A 20,563-nucleotide genomic window follows, 5' to 3' on the forward strand; every position below is an offset into this window, starting at 1 on the left:
TAATACATTATGGATTTGTTTTATTTGCCTTTGCTGACTGTATTTAAAACTATAATGTTTTAAAAAGTTAATATTAATGGAATATTCAGAAATTTATAGTGTCTGTTCAGTTACAGGGCTTTCCCCATCTCTCCAACTCTTTGGTAAACAGAAAATACATTTCAGTTGTTGGGTTACACATTTCATCCAATCAGGAGAGAGAACACAGCAGAGATAATTTATCAACTTGCATTGCAGTTCCAATTTTGTCTGCTCATAATTTAATTTCCAAGTACTTCCAAGTCCACTTGATTAGACTGTATCCTGCATAAGTTCTCTCTCCTGATTGGATGAAATTGATATTCCGACTATGGAAATGTATGTTTTGTCTACAACATAGCTGGAAAGATGTGCAGGAGACCCCTGTAATTCAACAAACACACAATGATTGCTATGGGAATATAGTAGTATAATGTTAAAATAAACAAAAACAAGCTTCATTGAAATACTCAAACATAAATGCTGTGATTTTACTCAGACATAAAATGAGATCTTTGTTTGCACTAAGTACATGTGATGTTTTCTCATTTACACTTGCTTTTGCCCCCAGGCTCAGTATGCCTCGGCCACAGGTGAGTGATCCTCTTATTTTGTTGTTATTCCAATTATTTGTTGCAATTACATGTGCACTCTGCTGTGATATATTACTTGAACCATTTAGACCTGAGTCTGATTCTAAAAACTCCTTAGTTGTAATAAGCTGTATACTTATTTCCCTTTCCCAGGTTGTGTTATTACTTCAATATCATCTCCCTCTGCATCGTCATTGCAAGTTGTTTGGGACCCTACCACTGGTGCGACAAAATATTTATTGGACGTCAGAGTTGTCAACTCAACAAGCAGCGCTCCAGTTGTGCTGAATTCTGTTTTAAATAACAGAAAGGTCCAGGGTCTGAGACCAGGAAGTTTATATAAAGTTACAGTAAACGCTTTCCAGTCTTTCACGGTACTGTGTCACAGCATGAAGATGTCATGGATAGGTACAATTCAATTTTCAAACTTAACATAAAAATAAATTACAATTTTAAATGGAATGAAAGAGAACTTACTGCACAACTTACTAATTTGGTATTACTTTCCTACAGTGCCGGCTAGGTCCAAGTTAACCCTTTCTGAAGCCATTTCCAGTACCTCCATAAAGTTGGAATGGACCGCCGTGACAGGGGCGAATGAGTATTATGTGGTTGTGTTGGACTATAAGACCACAGTACAGATCTTCAAACAGAGCTTCACAGCCACCAGTGGACAGGTGGATGGTCTGACTCCATCTACAACCTACAGATGCTATGTTTACTCCTCTAATAGTGCTGGCATGGGAGCCAGGAGTGGACCTAAGATAATCACAACACGTAAGTCATGCAGCAGCATCAGGGTTTTAATGACTAGTTGCCCAAATACAAAATTGGTTAATAATGTCAGTGTGCAAACTATTCTACAAATGACCTTGTAGTTGTACAGACTGAGGCATTTGCATAACAAGTTTTTGCACAGTACACCTACAGATTTTGTCCAAACATCACGCGAATTGGTACACAGTCTCTCTAGAGCCATTCAATGAAACCGGTCTTTCAGATTTCTCAGACTCCATCCTGATTGGTTAAGATTGGCTTCCAAAGTTCACAGGAGTGCTCAGTTTCAAACAAAATGCTGCAAATCATGAACACATCGCGTGATTTCCGTGAAATTGTGCACCCACATTCCCACTAGGCCGAGGACGAAATGCCACATGAACAATTTCAACTCAGCCTCAAGGTGGCGCTATAACTGGCCGAAAAGTGTTTTTACCTCTAACTGCACGGATCTGCGGATAACTTTGTATGCCAACTCCCTAGAGGCCAAGGAAAAACCTTTGCCTGGAATTTTTCACATCTGCTCTTTATAGCGCCACCAGGAGGCCGACATATGTAAAACACATTTTCTATTATTACTCCTTCAGATTTTATCCAAATTTCACGCAAATCGGTACACATGATCTCCATAGTCATGTGATCAAGACAGGTTTGTTTGATTTATCATATTCCATCCTGATTGGCCACGATTGGCTCCTACAGTTTTCAGGAGTAGCCCGCTTTGTACAAATCGCCACAACTCCTCAACGCAGCGTCCGATTGCGATGAAACTGTGCACTAGGCTGAGGAAGAAATCCTGGTGGAGACCTGTGCCCAGAAGGGCACTTTTTCTAGTTTATTGTCTTTTTGATAGATGTGTGATAAACGACTATATTGAACACGGAAACAATTGACAAAGCACATTAGCTGAAAACTACATCTAAACAAGACAGAAGATAATACAGACGAAAGAAAACAGGTTAAGGGTTTCTTTTTTAGTGATTGAATACTGTATTAGTCAAAACTGTATGTAAACAGCAAGTGGTACAGTCAGACATTAATATTAAAGGATTTGAAACACAAAAATGTCATAGGGACTACTTTCCATTGTGGTCCTATCTCCTATATGTCATCATCACACATCACTGAGCATCCCTATTTACACGCACCTCGACAGTGGGTGCAGGGCCAATAAAGCAATCATGGAAGGCGTCCCCAGGTTGTTATGCTGCATTGCCTAATTTCCCATTGTCCTTTCTCCCTCTCTTTCTTCTAGCTCCATGTAGAGCAGAAAATGTGTTGACGTTGTCAGACTGCCAGTCTGACAATCTGACCACGACCTGGGATGTTGCGGCCGGTGCTGAATCCTACCTGGTGGAGTTTTATGGGAACAACGGAGACAAATATCATTGTACCAATACCTCCAACAGCTGTGTTGTGGCTGGTCTTTCATGTGGTGAACACCTCAGCGTGTGGGTCACTGCCATTGCCGGTGAATGTGCCAACAGGGTGCTGGGACAAGCGGCTGTGACTGGTAGGCACTGGAAAATGTCTAATATGTCCCCTATTAACATCTATTACAGCATTAGTTCCCCCAAAATAATAGCGTTTAGACTCAAAAGAAGTTTAGGGGTAAGGCACTGATGAAAATAGGGCCCACTATCATATGATGATTGATGATAATTGATAAAAATCTTTTCTTCTCACCCTTACAGCACCCTGCAGTCCCAGCGTGTATACTGTAGCGGTAGACTGCAACCCACATTCTGCCATTGTCAACTGGACATCGAGCAACGGAGCCGTGTTCTACATTGCTACGGCTCAGCACGCCAACGGCATGGTGCACAGCTGCATGTCAATACAAACAAATTGCATCATCGACGGCCTCGACTGTGGCCAAAGTTACAATGGCACCGTCGTCGCCAACAGTGTTGGGGAGTATTAAGCTACATGTAGCTGAGCTACGTAGCTGAGCTACATTTTGCTGTAGCTTGTGGTATTTTAGCTACATTCATATTTGTGTACCTCGTCAAGTAGCTCAGCTACCTTTTGGGGTCATTTTTTGTAGCTTAGCTACTCAAGTTACAAGCTACAGTTTTAGGCAATAACATGAAAGAAATATATTAATTTTGACCATTGGTTGCTGTGTTAATTCTTGTACTAGAACCCCCTTTGAAAAATCAAGGACTGTTCCTTTTTCTGATTGCTTTGAGGGCATATCAGCACTTGACAGCTGCCTCTAATTGGCCTCTGATTGGCCCTGGTATCACAGGGTGGGAGGGGTCTCCCAGGGGGGAGCAGGGGTCTCCTAGAGGGGAGGAGGGGTCCCCCAGAGGGGAGCAGGGGTCTCCCAGAGGGGAGCAGGGTGGGGGGGTCTCCCAGAGGGGAGCAGGGGTCTCCCAGAGGGGAGCAGGGTGGGGGGGTCTCCCAGAGGGGAGCAGGGTGAGGAGGGGTCTCCCAGAGGGGAGCAGGGTGGGGGGGTCTCCCAGAGGGGAGCAGGGGGAGGAGGGGTCTCCCAGAGGGGAGCAGGGTGGGAGGGGAATCCCAGAGGGGAGCAGGGGGAGGAGGGGTCTCCCCGAGGGGAGCAGGGTGGGAGGGGTCTCCCAGAGGGGAGGAGGGGTCTCCCAGAGGGGAGGAGGGGTCTCCCAGAGGGGAGGGGTCTCCCAGAGGGGAGGAGCGGTCTCCCGCATGTACATTCTCAATTTAACGCTGAAAAATAAAAAGTAGCTGAGCTACTTTGAGCTACTTTTTCCATGTAGCTGTAGCTTTACAAGCTACATCTCTCCAGGGGTAGCTATGTAGCTTGATCAAGCTACTGCCATGGTGAGCTACTTGTAGCTTTACAAGCTACGCTTTCAAAGTAACTTGCCCAACACTGGTCGCCAATAACTTGAAGTGCAACAGCACCATCACTGAACATGTGGAGTTTACAACAGGTAAATGAGTCTGTTATCTCCTCTGTCACTGTGTCTCTTTAGTCATTTCCCTCATTGGAAGGTCATGCCAACTGCAATGATAGCATAACATAAATCGAATCGAATGTGGATCTCGGGATCAAACAGCATGAAGTGTGGGTTTCAGCCTTATCCGAGCCCCATTGACTTCCATTATAAAGTAAAGTTACATATTTCATAAAGTATGTCAGTCAGACAGTCAACACACCCTCATTTATTTTCCTGACTCTTTTCCAGGACCCTGCGCTCCAAGCCACGTTCAAGCAGTCGCAAACTGCACATCCAATAACGTTGCTATAAGCTGGGAGCACCATCAGCCCACAGGCAGCTACACTGCAGTCATACAGGACCACAACAACTCTCAACTCAGCTGCACCTCCGACACACTCAACACATGTGAAATCCTCTCAGTGCCCTGTGGGAAGACGTATGACGTCACTGTCACCTACAGTGATGGAGTGTGTTCCCCCGCCTCAACACTCATCAACCTGAACTCAGGTAGAGCCTGAATGCTTATGGATGGGTGTCATGTTCTTGAGCAGTTACACTGCAAAGAAAAACTCATTAGTGAATTATGGTTTAGTTATTATTTTCTTTTTTCATCACATAACCTTTTATGAAAACTCTTTTGCATGGCGTCTCAATGTCTGAATGCATAAAATCCATAAATGCAAGCACGCGTCTCACAATGGAAGATTTAGGTAAAAGATGAGACTGTAAATGCCATTGATTGCAGAACTTTATCAGGATCACAGACTGTTGTATGTTTAAATTTACAAATAGAACTAATGTGTAGTAAGATTCTTAGGATGTAGTAGTCCGGTCATGTTGTACAGGAATTACTGTACAAGTATTCAATTTCAAATAACACATTTCTGCTTTTTCTCTTCAGTCTCGTGTGCCCCAGAGAATGTCAGTGCCAGTCTGACATAAATGGTGCATTTATAAAATGGTAAATTGTGCATTTATATAGCGCCTTTATCCAAGGCGCTTTACAGAGATTGTGCATTACATTCACCCATTCACACACCGATGGCAGCGGAAACCATGCAAGGCACCAACTAGCACATCGGGAGCAATTAGGGGTTCAGTGTCTTGCTCAAGGACACTTCGACAGTAACTCTGGGGGAGCCCGGGTTTGAACTGGCAACCTTACGGTTACCATCCAGGCACTCTACCCCTGAGCCACCGCCGCCCCTGACATGTTCCAATACAGCCCTTGTGACCTGGGTAGGAAGCGCCACTGCCTCATCTTACAATGTGACAGCAGTGGGAGAGGATGGTCACATACATTACTGCCCCACCAACAGTACCAGCTGTCAGATACTCAACATGCACTGTGGCCAGAACTATACCATCACAGTGACACCATATGCTGATTTGTGTGCTGGGAATCCAAGTATTCCTCAACACTTCATTGCAGGTACACAGAGAGAACAATACATACAATCTTAAAGCTGTACTGATCTGTCTCCAATCAGTCTCCAACGGACTAATTTGGTTAGACCATTTAAGATTTGATCAGTTCTATGAAACATGAAAGAGAATAATATTTATTTCTCTCCACTTCTTCCCTCCATCTCTCTAGGTCCCTGCCCCCCCAGTAATGTTTCTGTGTCTACAGAATGTGGGGGTAGCACAGTGTCCTGGTTCCCTGTTTCAGGAGCAGACATGTACATAGCAACAGCAACTGCACATGATGGACACAACCACACCTGTAACTCAAGCTCTGCAAACTCCTGCTCTTTCACTGATCTACACTGTGGTGAAACCTACTCTGTCAGTGTTGTAGCTGTTGACAGAGGTTGTCACAGTGAACCAAGTCCAGCTGTGGAATTCGAAACAGGTGAGAAGATCTTCACTAAAGACAGACACTGTAAAGCTGGGTTCAAACTAGGCGCTTTAAAAAAGAAACAGGCAGCACCTTTTTCCATAATGAGACATGACCAAAAGGGACCACATAGTGGCTGTTCTCATAAGGTGCTGGAGTGAATTCGAAATCGGAGTGATGCTGATTTTGACCTATTGGTTATGTCCCTGGGAGAGAGCTTAATTAGATTAGATTAGATTAGATTGAAAATTATTGAGAATTACTATGAACAACACATCATGTTTCCACTTGGCATATAAACTGATTTCTTTAAGACACCTTGCTCTGAGTCTCTCCCCAGAATCAAATTGTGTAAATGTTTTACACTGCTGTTGTGTCCTGGTCTGCCAGCAAGGGGGCAGTACAGTACTACGTTTATGCCTGAAGGAGGCAATTCCACCTGCCAGTCCTCTGATCTCCACTGTACTCTTACACACATCACCTGTGGCTCCGAATACACTGTAGATATCAAGGCTATTAATGGAAACTGTTCCAGCAACCCGAGTCAGGCCCTGGTATTCAGCTCAGGTAAGAGATGAATATATATATACACATGGACATGGTTGCACAGTGCACACAAAGAAAACACTTACACTGTATACTTTTCACCCTGCCACCTCCAGATTGTCGTCTAATGAAAACAATCCATTCTTTTCCCCAGTCCCTTGCCCTCCACAGAATGTACGTTCCTGGGTCAACTGTTCCTCTGACACCATGGTGATTTCCTGGGATCCCAACACAGATGACCTCAACTACACAGCTCAGGCCACTGGTGACGGAAGAGTTCTTTCATGCACGTCTTGCAACAATACATGTTCCATCGAGCATCTGCCCTGTGGGAATACTTTCTCTCTACAAGTCATGGCTCACACAGAATACTGTGACAGCCAGCTCAGTCTACCAGTCAACGCCTCTTCAGGTATGGGCGGTCATGCCACCAAACCTGTAACTATAAATACTTGATTGATTCTTTGTAATAATAATGGTGATGAATCCAGATTGCATGTCTGACTCCTCAATCATTCATTGAACAGAATTTCCTCCCATGTGCATTCTCCAGCTCCGATGCAGCCCCAGGGCATCTCCGGGTTCTTGGACTGTATGACCAACACAGCCACCGTATCGTGGGACTCGGCCTTAGGGGCAGAGATGTACACAGTGACTGCGGTGGGTGGAGACCACACCACAAACTGCACTACCACCAGCACCACCTGCATGGTGGATGACCTGGAATGTGGTGTCCTCTATACGTTCTCTATCTGTGCAGCCAACGGCCTGTGTGACAGCCGTCCCAGCACCACCTTGGAGTTGCAGACAGGTAACATAACATCCCCACAAAACTCTGCTTTCTCTGCACACACACATGAACATGTACACACACGCAAACACCAATGTATAGTTTATATGAAAGTGTTTCTCTTAGAAAAGCTAACTTCAAACCCCTGAATCTCCCTTCCCTTTAGCCCCATGCCAACCAGTCAACCTCTCAGTTGAGTACAACTGTGCCAGCCTGTCGGCACTACTGTCCTGGACTCCCGTCACTGATGATGATGTGGAATACTTCGGCTGTGCCCAGGATGACAGCGACAACATGGTGTGCTGTGACAGCTTGGAAACAAACTGCACCATAGAGGGTCTTCAGTGTGGAGTCCATTACAACTTCACTGTACTGGCCTCAGACGGGACATGCAACAGTTCTGTCAGTGACACAGTACGGATTGGAGCAGGTAGACAATCTTAACAGTTGTACTTCTCAAACACTTGTCATTCCAGAGATTCCCACTCTCGCCTTTAGGTCCCTGTCATCCAGACAGTGTACAGGTACGGCTGATGCCACAGGAACTGCAGCGCCAGGTGCTGCGCTTCAGCTGGACAGAGGTCCCCTGTTCGGATGTCCAGTACCTGTTGACCGTGACAGGAAGTCTCCTTGGGGACAACCAGACCTTGTTCGACCTCAAGTCCCATTCCACAACCTCGACTGCCTATGAGATGCCACTGCCCTGCGGTTCATCTTTCCTCGCCAGTGTAGGAAGCAGTAACTTTGGTGGCAACAGTGGTCCATCAATGACCATCAGTGGAATAACAGGTACACTGAGACTTTTACATATTGCTCAGAAGTGTGATTGTGCTGCTCAGCTGAGGCAGAGTTATCACAAAAACAAAATTAAACCACAACCCCTCCCCCCCCTCTCCTCCACCTCACAGCTCCTTGTCCTCCAACAGGAGTGACGTACAGCGGTGACATCTCCTCTGCCACAGTCTCATGGAATGCTTCTGTACATGCCGTCACATACATGGTGTATGATGACAGCGTCTCGCCAAAGTCCCTGCTGTGCAGCACAGGCAGCCTGACCTGCTCCATAACCAATATCCAGTCCAGTCACCTGGTCGTCACAGCCAACAACGAAGGAGGGGAGAGTGTAGGAACACGTGTCACATCTGGTACGCACCTTTGTTCACATTCATGTTAAGAATGCTTCATACGGCCCAGGCCGTAGCGTAACGGTCTGGGCACCGGACTGGTAATCCAGTCGCAGTGTGCCGCGGGTTCGACTCCCGGACCCGACACGGCCTTTACTGCATGTCATCCCCCCATCTCTCTCCCGTTTCCTGTCAGCCTACTGTCTGTCCCTTCAAAAAATCAATAAAAGGCGTAAGCCGCAAAAAAAAAAAGAAAAGAAAAAAAAAAGAATGCTTCATAGCACTGGCCCTCTATGCTGGTAGAGGGCCCTGACGGAATATCAAGTAAACAAAAGTCATAGATGGCAAATCTGTTATGTTAAGTGATGCCTTTTTCATTATTCAGGGGGACGACGGAAGAGAAGAAGATCTTTCTCACTTTAAATTACTGTCTGCTACATCATGGACATGATCACCTCGGGACAGGTACCGACTGTGGAAGGAAAGCTTCATCCTCACTGACCTGAACTCACTTAATAAATGACTATCTGCTACATCATGGACATGATCACCTCGGGACAGGTACTGATCACCTTAATAAATTACTGTCTGCTACATCATGGACATGATCACCTCGGGACAGGTACTGATCACCTTAATAAATGACTGTCTGCTACATCATGGACATGATCACCTCGGGACAGGTACTGACTGTGGAAGGAAAGCTTCATCCTCACTGACCTGAACTCAGATAAAACCTACTTCAATGCTGCACGTGTGTGCATGCATTGCATAGTGTGTATAGTTTTCAGTCAGGGCCAAATTAGCAATTGGGATGTTGGGGCTGCGACCCAGAGGCCCTTGGCTCTCAAGGGCCCTTCAGGGAAACTGGACTGCGCTGTACTGGATTTGTGGCCCTGAAAAGAGATCCTGGGGACCTTCATTGGCTGTTGTTACAGTTAGGTCAAAAAGATGATAATAAAAAAATTTGGTTGTGAAGAAGCCAAATGTTGATGTCCCAAAGCCAAGACTTTAGAATAAAGACACTTGTCACTTTTCCATAGCATTCCTCGAGGGTATAAATGAAACATATAGCCTATCTCAGGCTTTATTAGCCACTAAATAATTTAACCCCAGGGTATAAACATTTAATGGCTTCTTAAGAAATGGCTACTGTAGCATCTGTTCATTTGTTTTTGATTTGCTTTGCTATCCTTGTTAATTTAATGAACAAAAATGTAAAAAATTATATTTTCTGTATAATGTGCGTATGTTTTATATTTGACGATTTTATATTTTTATATTCATATTCACTTTTGTAAAGTGTATATAATAAACTATACATAAAAGGTACAGTTGTACAGAGAATGTTTATATTCAGCCTCATGAATGTATGCAATATTCTCAAATAAAACTGAAAATGAACCGATTAAAAAATGTGGTCTTTTTTTTCCTCCTATCAATTTAACATTTACACACTAGTCTAGTGTGTAAAATAAGAATTTGAAGGTTTTCAGAAATTTCTCTAGTGACTACAGTTGTACACTTTGTACTGCGCAATGATCCTACCCTACCTGAACTACTGCTCTGAGGTATGGGGAAACATCTACCAATCAAGCATAAATCCACTGATTATACTACAAAAGAGAGCAGTAAGAGTAATAAACAATGCAGGATACCGGGACCACACACACACCCACTATTTTTACAATCACACCTTCTGAAGTTCACAGATATGGTCAATGTTAAAATTCTACAAATCATGTACAAAGCAAGATATAAACAATTACCGGTAAATGTACAGGACAAATCTCTGGATAAGGAACGGGGATACAACCCTAGAGGACCACTGAACTTCAAAAAAGCTGTGATGCGCACAAGCTTAAAAACAAGGAGCATCTCCTCTTCACTCTGTGGAATGAGCTGGAGGATGAACTAAAGCACTGTGGAAACATAAACCAATTCAAAACTAGAGTCAAAAAAACTATTTTTGATAAATACAGCGAAGAGCACTAGTGGCATTACAAGGGGGGAACTATGACGTACTGTACTATATAATTATATATTCTTATTACAATAGTATACCATACATTATATACATTATGAAATTATGAAGTATAGTAAACCATATCATATAATTATTATTGGTAGACCACTATTAGTAAACCACACCAAATATTATGTATATATAATATATTATTGTATATTGTATGTGTGTTATATATTATATATATATTATACCATTATTGTTGTTATTGTTGCTATTGTCATTATTATTGTTTACAGTTATTAGTATATGTATATGAATGTGTGCACTGTGTAGGCAGGCACGGTCTGCTACACGTGCACAAATGGACTCCAGGGGTAGGGCCCGACAAGCCTAAAGCTTCTCCCTAACCCTTTTTCGTAACGGACAGGACATGAGATGGAAACTGTGTGCAATGTATGAATGTATTAACCTGACGCTGCCAGATGAGGGCGGTATTGGGTAACCATGTTCCCCAACACAGCAATCATCTGGGATCTCTCAGGCAGTTGAGCTGACAAAAATCCGTTCCGTACCGGACCAATCAGCGTGAGCTAAGGGCGGGATATGTGCGAAACCGGACGTGAAGCTATATAGACACGTCAATATGATTGGTTGTGTTTGCACGCCCACACGGTGATAGACAGACGGTCCCATCCAATCATCTACCAAGTATCTTGAAAAAAAGGAACAGCCCCGTCATCGAATTTGCTTCCGCGATCCCAGATCCCAATAAGCTGTGAAACAAATTTGTGTAGCAAGCTTCTTGGATCTGGCAGCGTCAGGTTATGAATGTATGTCCTCCTTCCGAAAATAAACTGAACTGAACTGAAAAAACCCCCCCTTCAAATTCTTATAAAAAAATCACACCCCTGTGAACTGAGTGGTGCAACTCACGGGTGGAGACAAAAAGAGTCACGTGTGCATCTCTACCCCTCGTGACTAATTTCCTTATATAAGCAGCACAGTAGCATGTCTTGCGTTTCACTGATGGAGTAGCATTATTTATTATTTATTGTCTCCACCAGGCCGAAGGCATGTGGGGAAAGTATGTTTTGCACTCCGTCCGTCCGTTTGTGTGTCCGTCCGTCCGTCCGTCCGTCCGTCCGTGTGTCCGTGACCAGCTAATCTCGGCCACCGTTAACCCGGTCGATGCCAAATTTTGCACACACACTCCCTGGATGCCAACCATGAACCTCTGCCCCAAACTTTCCAGAACGGCCTGTTATAGCGCCACCAGGAGGCCGCTTTGTGCAAAACAAGTTTTTGCACAGTACACCTACATATTTTCTCCAAACATCACGCAAATTGGTACACAGTCTCTCTAGAGCCATTCAACGAAACGGGTCTTTCAGATTTATCAGACTCCATCCTGATTGGTTAAGATTGGCTTCCAAAGTTCACAGGAGTGCTCAGTTTCAAACAAAATGCTGCAAATCATGAACACATCGCGTCATTTCCGTGAAATTGTGCACCCACATTCCCACTAGGCCGAGGACGAAATGCCACATGAACAATTTCAACTCAGCCTCAAGGTGGCGCTATAACTGGCCGAAAAGTGTTTTTACCTCTAACTGCACGGATCTGTGGATAACCTGGTGGAGACCTGTGCCCGGAAGGGCACTTTTTCTAGTTCATTATTATTTCTGAGGCACGCAAAAGAAATTCCATAAATTAGAAAACAAATATTTAAGAAGTATAGTGAAAATAGCTGATCTACAAGGTCACAACGCAGCTCGAAGCAACACGTTATGTGCTTGTAGATCTGCTATTTACCAGTTTGGATCCCGGGCAAAAGTCTAATCTCTCTTTAGAGTCACGGGCTAAAACGTTTGGGAACCACTGATCTAGTTCACAGATGTCACATGGTGTGTCAGATCTGAATAAGCGGAGATGTCAGAACTGTTACTTCACAGAGTGTCACAAATTAAATGTGCAGAGCAAGTTCAGTCAAGAAACTCTTTGCAGTTGCTACCTGGTGGCCCCATTGCTCAGACAGATACATGATAGGTGCATGATCACATCATGTATAGGCTACTTTTACTTTACATTATAAAGTATACATGATGTATATAAGTGATCATGCACGGTACATCATTATCGACTTCATTTTATACTTGTACTGTAGCAAATTGTAGAAATATTAATATTCTTTTGACATATTAAATGTTGAATGTTTAGGCACGTTAATTTCTTTCCCCAAATATTTGTTTTAACATTTTGGAAAGAATACCGTATACGTAGCCAATTTCACACCAAGGTAGCCACTCTTCCTTGGTGAACACCTATCCTGTTACCGTTCAGACTCCTTTTTTCTCCAATGACACACACACTAAGAGCACCCCATTTAAACAGGGACATTTGCATTGCTCATTCCCGCTGTGTTGTTGCCTCATGCTACTGCTGTGTCTAGGATTGCTGCTCACCGTTCGTCCACCACAGCTAAACACCTGTTGTTTTGGATCTGGCTTCATTATCAACCATGGGTGGGATTCAGAAGGCCCCTGTTTTGTAGGGAAGATGTAGCGTGCTCCCTCAGAGTAGGCTACCTAATAGCAATGTTGGAAAAATACCTTATTTTAGTAAAGTTTTGTGAAAGTACAAAATATACTTAAAGTACACCAAAGTAAAAGTAATCATTATGCAGAATGTCCCATTTCACAAGTACTCTTGAATACATGTACTAACTTACTTTACACCACTGCCTAATAGATCCATTCATGGTCAAATCATATTCATTATAAATATTTTTTCTTGCCCTTGCCCTGACGGAATATCAAGTAAACAAAAGTCATAGATGGCAAATCTGTTATGTTAAGTGATGCCTTTTTCATTTCTCAGGAGGACGAAGGAGGAGAAGAAGATCTTTCTCACTTTAAATGACTGTCTGCTACATCATGGACATGATCACCTCGGGACAGGTACTGACTGTGGAAGGAAAGCTTCATCCTCACTGACCTGAACTCAGATAAAACCTACTTCAATGCTGCACGTGTGTGCGTTCATTGCATAGTGAGTGGTGCAACTCACGGGTGGAGACAAAAAGAGTCACATGGAGAAGGTTTGTCATCCAGTGTGCATCTCTACCCCTCTATGAGTAGCATTATTTACCGTTATATAACGCTGTATTTCTGAGGCACGCAGGAACAATGGACACATAATCTCACGTCATCTATTCTAAACATCTATTCTAAACACACGTGCATAGATAGAGATGCGTCACCAGGAGGTCACCCGTAGTCAGCCTCTCCCAAGGCCATTCTTTGGCAGAAATCTGTGTCTTAAACCTGTGTGTTTTCAACATGAAAGGCTCCTTATGTAAATCACAGGTTCTATCACAGGTAAATCACAGGAAGCTACTGTGGGCTGTTTTTTAGTTTTGTTTGTTTTTTGTACACCCAGAACTGAAAATGGCTCAATGATATCCAGGAATTTATTTAATAATTTATCCTAATTCTATAAATCAAATTAATTAAATCAAAAATACTTTATATAGTTGGATACTATCTTGTGTTTTGTGGTCTTTAATATTGATACAATTTAGTTTCAACAGTTTTTGAGAGACAAAGTATGAATGTTCAATGATATTGAATCAGTGAAAACAAATGTTTTCTTTTTTAATCAAGTCAGAAACTGTCAGTGTTAGCTAATAATGCTGATGAAGATACCGTAAGCAAAATATAGATATATCGTACATATTGAGCAATAGAAGGAATATTTACTGTATGCCTCACAGCATGTCGTTGTCGTGAGGAAAAAATATTCCTTCCATTCTATTTTCACAAAAATCTGAGAGTTCCTGTATGAGGAATACATGTGGGAAACAAATGTTCCACAAGACCTGCTGATAGATCTGTTTTATGAATCAATAGTTTATTATGATCAGAATTGTGTATCATTTTGTATAGTGATGTTAAATCAATGTCGCATTAGCCTCAAGATGTGGATAAAATGTCTTTATGCAGGTCAAATAACAAACCTTGAAAGATAGCTGACAGCGTTAGGGCCAGAATAATATTTTGAATTTACAGGTGCCTCTCTAAACAATAACAAAAACCAAGCCTCAATAAATTGTTAATCTGTCTTCACGTTATTGGCAAAGCCCTTTGGCATAGAACGCCTGTATCTGACAATGGTCAGGGTCCAGGGCAGGGACAGCTGCAGCTCCAGAACTCATTTCAATGGACTAACATGACCCTTGTCACTGGTCAATCGGATACACATGAACCTGATAAATAACACAGCGCTTCCAAGATGATCTTTTGAAAATAGCAGATCTACAAGCTCACAAGGCTTTGCGACACATTGTGAGCTTGTTGATTTTCAAATGGCCACTAACTGTGTATAGGGTGGTGTAAAGTGGTTAATGTTTGTTTTGTAATAATAATCTAAATCTACAAAGTAAATAGTAACAATTATGTAGTGAGTGAGTAAAAGTGCAACAATTTTATCTGAGATGTAGTGAAGTAGAAGTAAAAGTATTGAAAATACTCGTAAAGTAGGTATACATTAAAAAAAAACTTAAATAAATGTACTTTAAGTACTTAGTTACTATTATTATTATTGAACCATGCCATGCATGAGTCTTATTCTATTCGTCAAAATACTTTTTGACATAGAGTAAAAACAACTTGTATCAGGTTTCATTCTCTTTCTTCTTTCTTTCCATCCTCAGGGTTTTCACTCTTTCAAGGAAAAGAGCCATCACATGTTTCAGCATTATCTCCTTTCAGGAGGATATTATCCTGTAACAGTAAACCATTGGGTGGGGGGGTGGTGATGTTTGTTGGGTGTATGGCACATGTTCTCCATTGGGACGTCCTGATTGGCTAACAGGTGGTGATCAGTAAGTTCACAGCGTTTAAAAGTAGCAGCTAAGCGTGAAATTGAATCAAACGCATTGACTACCAGACAGTCATCAACATGGACAAGCAATGGATATTATGTCTCTCGGTTATACTTCTATCTCTGGCACAGGTAATACATTATGGATTTGTTTTATTTGCCTTTGCTGACTGTATTTAAAACTATAATGTTTTAAAAAGTTAATATGAATGGAATATTCAGAAATATATAGTGTCTGTTCAGTTACAGGGCTTTCCCCATCTCTCCAACTCTTTGGTAAACAGAAAATACATTTCAGTTGTTGGGTTACACATTTCATCCAATCAGGAGAGAGAACACAGCAGAGATAATTTATCAGCTTGCATTACAGTTCCAATTTTGTCTGCTCATTAATTAATTTCCAAGTACTTCCAAATCCACTTCATTAGCCTGTATCCTGCATGAGTTCTCTCTCCTGATTGTATGAAATTGATATTCCGTCTATGGAAATGTATGTTTTGTCTACAACATAGCTGGAAAGATGTGCAGGAGACCCCTGTAATTCAACAAACACACAATGATTGCTATGGGAATATAGTAGTATAATGTTAAAATACACAAACAAAAGCTTAATTGAAATATTCAAACATAAATGCTGTGATTTTACTCAGACATAAAATGAGATCTTTGTTTGCACTAAGTACATGTGATGTTTTCTCATTTACACTTGCTTTTGCCCCCAGACTCAGTATGCCTCGGCCACAGGTGAGTGATCCTCTTATTTTGTTGTTATTCCAATTATTTGTTGCAATTACATGTGCACTCTGCTGTGATATATTACTTGAACCATTTAGACCTGAGTCTAGTTGTAATAAGCTGTATACTTATTTCCCTTTCCCAGGTTGTGTTATTACTTCAATATCATCTCCCTCTGCATCGTCATTGCAAGTTGTTTGGGACCCTACCACTGGTGCGACAAAATATTTATTGGACGTCAGAGTTGTCAACTCAACAAGCAGCGCTGCAGTTGTGCTGAATTCTGTTTTAAATAACAGAAAGGTCCAGGGTCTGAGACCAGGAAGTTTATATAAAGTGACAGTAAACGCTTTCCGGTCTTTCACGGTACTGTGTCACAGCATGAAGATGTCATGGACAGGTAAAATTCAAATTTCAAACTTAACATAAAAATAAATTACAATTTTAAATGGAATGAAAGAGAACTTGCTGCACAACTTACTAACTATAAATTGTTGGTATTACTTTCCTACAGTGCCGGCTAGGTCCAAATTAACCCTTTCTGAAGCCATTTCCAGTACCTCCATAAAGTTGGAATGGACCGCCGTGACAGGGGCGAATGAGTATTATGTGGTTATGTTGGACTATAAGACCACAGTACAGATCTTCAAACAGAGCTTCACAGCCACCAGTGGACAGGTGGATGGTCTGACTCCATCTACAACCTACAGATGCTATGTTTACTCCTCTAATAGTGCTGGCATGGGAGCCAGGAGTGGACCTAAGATAATCACAACATGTAAGTCATGCAGCAGCATCAGAGTTTTAAAGACTAGTTGCCCAAATACAAAATTGGTTAATAATGTCAGCGTGCAAACTATTCTACAAATGACCTTGTAGTTGACTGAGGCATTTGCATATAATCTAACAACATGTCTACTATTATTCCCTCACAGTGGTACAGCCACCTACAGATGTGAATATTATGCCAACGTCGAAAAGCACAGCCAGGGTCACCTGGGCTGCTGTGAACAATGTCCTGAAGTATCAAGTGACCATCAGTGACAAGGATGACTCCAGCATCACCCCGGTCATCAGAAATACCTCAGCCACAACTATGGAGATCACTGATCTGCAGCCTTGTTCAAATTACGTGGTTGACGTGTCATCAGTCAACAACTTCCTGAAGGCCGGCGAGCCTGCTACCATCTCACACACAACCAGCAGTGAGTATTTATTGATCATCTAATTGGTCATCTATTATTCCACCATCTGCATTGATGCACTGAGATTTTAATCTTTCTCTTTCTCTACCAGTCATAAACAAAGTGAGTTCGATCTCAGTGAACTACGACTGTACTGCGAGCACTGTGACGGTGACATGGGGTGCAGTGTTTGGGGCTAACTCATACAAGGCCACGGTCATCGACGGCACGGCCACAGAACTCAACTGCACCTCCGCCTCCACTAGCTGTACCATCAGCAGTCTGAAGTGTGGTGAGAGGTACCAGGTCCGCGTCACAGCCATCTCTGACGACTGCCAAAGCGTCTCCAACACCTCCACCTTCGACACAGGTGTGTGTGCGTGTGTGTGTGTGGGGGGGGGGGGGGGGGGGGGGCACAATCACATGGACCTTTCAAGAACATAGAAGTGTATTACTCTGCCTTTCTCGGACGTTTCTATACCTCATCTCCGGTGTGGCTCTCACACATCGCTACTGTACTCGTCCTATGGGACCGTGTCCTATGCCGTTTCCTCTTTCTTAACATGAGGAACACACTGTCACCGGGGACCAGGAGCCCATCTAGAAGAGACATTATTCTAGTGTGTAACCTAGATATGAATGTGACATAATCTTATGTTTTAAGAAGACAAAGAGATAAAGGATCCTGCTCTCTGTAGGCTGTATTAGATAACACACACGGACAATGCGTTTCTCTACTGGGATTTTCACTGGATACTGTAAAGCTTGTAAAACATGCGCCTATTTGTCATCAGTGGTTATATTTTCTATATTGAGAACGGACTAGCCTACTTTAGAAGTGGATTAACCAAACAATGCATTTCTAAGTGTCCGAACAATAATTCAACATGGAATGTTGTCTTAGTTTTCCCACCACAATACAGAACCCAATGATTCTAACTAATCTGTCTCTTCCCCATTCTCTGTAGTTCCCTGTGCGCCTGCTAATGTCTCAGCATTCCGGGAGTGTGCCAGTAACGTGGTGGTCTTCAGCTGGGAGGCAATCCACAACAGTGACAACACCATCCACTACTTGGCCAAATCTGTGAGCAGCGATGGGGTGGAAGTTAAATGCATGACCACCGAAACGTCATGCTACTTCACAGACACTCACTGTGGTCTGTCCTACAACTACACTGTGTACGCCATCAGTACAGAGTGTAACAGTGAAGTCAGCCCCCCTACAATAGTACGCGCCTGTGAGTACAAATTTATTGTCTTTTTGATAGATTTGTGTGACAATAAACGACTATATTGAACACGGAAACAATTGACAAAAACAAACATTAGCTGAAAACTAAGACAGAAGATAATACAGACAAAAGAAAACAGGGAAAGGGTGTCTTTTTTATTGATTGATTGAATACTGTATTAGTCAAAACTGTATGTAAACAGCAACTGGTACAGTCAGACATTAATATTAAAAGGATTTGAAACACAAAAATGTCATAGGGACTACTTTCCATTGTGGTCCTATCTCCTATGTCATCATCACACATCACTGAGCATCCCTATTTACACGCACCTCGACAGTGGGTGCAGGGCCAATAAAGCAATCATGGAAGGCGTCCCCAGGTTGTTATGCTGCATTGCCTAATTTTCCATTGTCCTTTCTCCCTCTCTTTCTTCTAGCTCCATGTAGAGCAGAAAATGTGTTGACGTTGTCAGACTGCCAGTCTGACAATCTGACCACGACCTGGGATGTTGTGGCCGGTGCTGAATCCTACCTGGTGGAGGTTTATGGGAACAACGGAGACAAATATCATTGTACCAATACCTCCAACAGCTGTGTTGTGGCTGGTCTTTCATGTGGTGAACACCTCAGCGTGTGGGTCACTGCCATTGCCGGTGAATGTGCCAACAGGGTGCTGGGACAAGCGGCTGTGACTGGTAGGCACTGGAAAATGTCTAATATGTCCCCTATTAACATCTATTACAGCATTAGTTCCCCCAAAATAATAGCGTTTAGACTCAAAAGTTTAGGAGTAAGGCACTGATGAAAATAGGGCCCACTATCATATGATGATTGATGATAATTTTCTTCTCACCCTTCCAGCACCCTGCAGTCCCAGCGTGTATACTGTAGCGGTAGACTGCAACCCACATTCTGCCATTGTCAACTGGACATCGAGCAACGGAGCCGTGTTCTACATTGCTACGGCTCAGCACGCCAACGGCATGGTGCACAGCTGCATGTCATTACAAACAAATTGCATCATCGACGGCCTCGACTGTGGCCAAAGTTACAATGGCACCGTCGTCGCCAATAACTTGAAGTGCAACAGCACCATCACTGAACATGTGGAGTTTACAACAGGTAAATAAATGAGTCTGTTATCTCCTCTGTCACTGTGTCTCTTTAGTCATTTCCCTCATTGGAAGGTCATGCCAACTGCAATGATAGCATAACATAAATCAAATCATGTGGATCTCGGGATCAAACAGAATGAAGTTTGGGTTTCAGCCTTATCCGAGCCCCATTGACTTCCATTATATAGTAAATATAAAGTATGTCAGTCAGACACATAACACACACCCTAATTTATTTTCCTGACTCTTTTCCAGGACCCTGCGCTCCAAGCCACGTTCAAGCGGTCGCAAACTGCACATCCAATAACGTTGCTATAAGCTGGGAGCACCATCAGCCCACAGGCAGCTACACTGCAGTCATACAGGACCACAACAACTCTCAACTCAGCTGCACCTCCGACACACTCAACACATGTGAAATCCTCTCGGTGCCCTGTGGGAAGACGTATGACGTCACTGTCACCTACAGTGATGGAGTGTGTTCCCCCGCCTCAACACTCATCAACCTGAACTCAGGTAGAGCCTGAATGCTTATGGATGGGTGTCATGTTCTTGAGCAGTTACACTGCAAAGAAAAACTCATTAGTGAATTATGGTTTAGTTATTATTTTCTTTTTTCATCACATAACCTTTTATGAAAACTCTTTTGCATGGCGTCTCAATGTCTGAATGCATAAAATCCATAAATGCAAGCACGCGTCTCACAATGGAAGATTTAGGTAAAAGATAAATGAGACTGTAAATGCCATTGATTGCAGAACTTTATAAGGATCGTAGACTGTTTCAATTCACAAATAGAACTAATGTGTAGTAGATTCTTAGGATGTAGTCCG

The 20,563-nt window shown here is 42.7% G+C and overlaps 2 protein-coding genes across 2 annotated transcripts; both read left to right on the forward strand.

Annotated features, from left to right (window-relative positions):
* Positions 1–6,974: 6,974 nt before the first annotated feature.
* LOC310870172 (fibronectin type III domain-containing protein 7-like) lies at positions 6,975–8,108 on the forward strand. The gene is made up of 3 exons (XM_083781258.1): positions 6,975–7,110; positions 7,252–7,509; positions 7,655–8,108. Exons 1-3 carry the CDS (start codon positions 7,053–7,055, stop codon positions 7,930–7,932), a joined length of 594 nt encoding a protein of 197 aa, XP_083637384.1. The 5' UTR covers positions 6,975–7,052; the 3' UTR covers positions 7,933–8,108.
* On the forward strand, positions 8,022–20,257 carry LOC310871141 (fibronectin type III domain-containing protein 7-like; the record flags this gene model as incomplete). The annotated part of the gene is made up of 9 exons (XM_083782630.1): positions 8,022–8,277; positions 8,397–8,611; positions 16,185–16,206; positions 17,133–17,402; positions 17,494–17,751; positions 18,350–18,619; positions 19,053–19,310; positions 19,477–19,737; positions 19,986–20,257. 9 exons carry the CDS (start codon positions 8,022–8,024, stop codon positions 20,255–20,257), a joined length of 2,082 nt encoding a protein of 693 aa, XP_083638756.1.
* Positions 20,258–20,563: the final 306 nt, after the last annotated feature.

This window comes from Protomyctophum parallelum (assembly GCF_964188405.1).
Source record: "Protomyctophum parallelum genome assembly, chromosome: 14".
Taxonomy (NCBI): Eukaryota; Metazoa; Chordata; class Actinopteri; order Myctophiformes; family Myctophidae; genus Protomyctophum; species Protomyctophum parallelum.

Coding starts and splice junctions, on each gene's coding strand:
- LOC310870172 (XM_083781258.1), top strand. CDS start 7,053: ATGGCTCACACAGAATACTGTGACAGCCAGCTCAGTCTACCAGTCAAC. Junction 7,111..7,251: donor ACCAGTCAACGCCTCTTCAG/GTATGGGCGGTC, acceptor TGCATTCTCCAG/CTCCGATGCAGCCCCAGGGC. Junction 7,510..7,654: donor CACCTTGGAGTTGCAGACAG/GTAACATAACAT, acceptor CCTTCCCTTTAG/CCCCATGCCAACCAGTCAAC.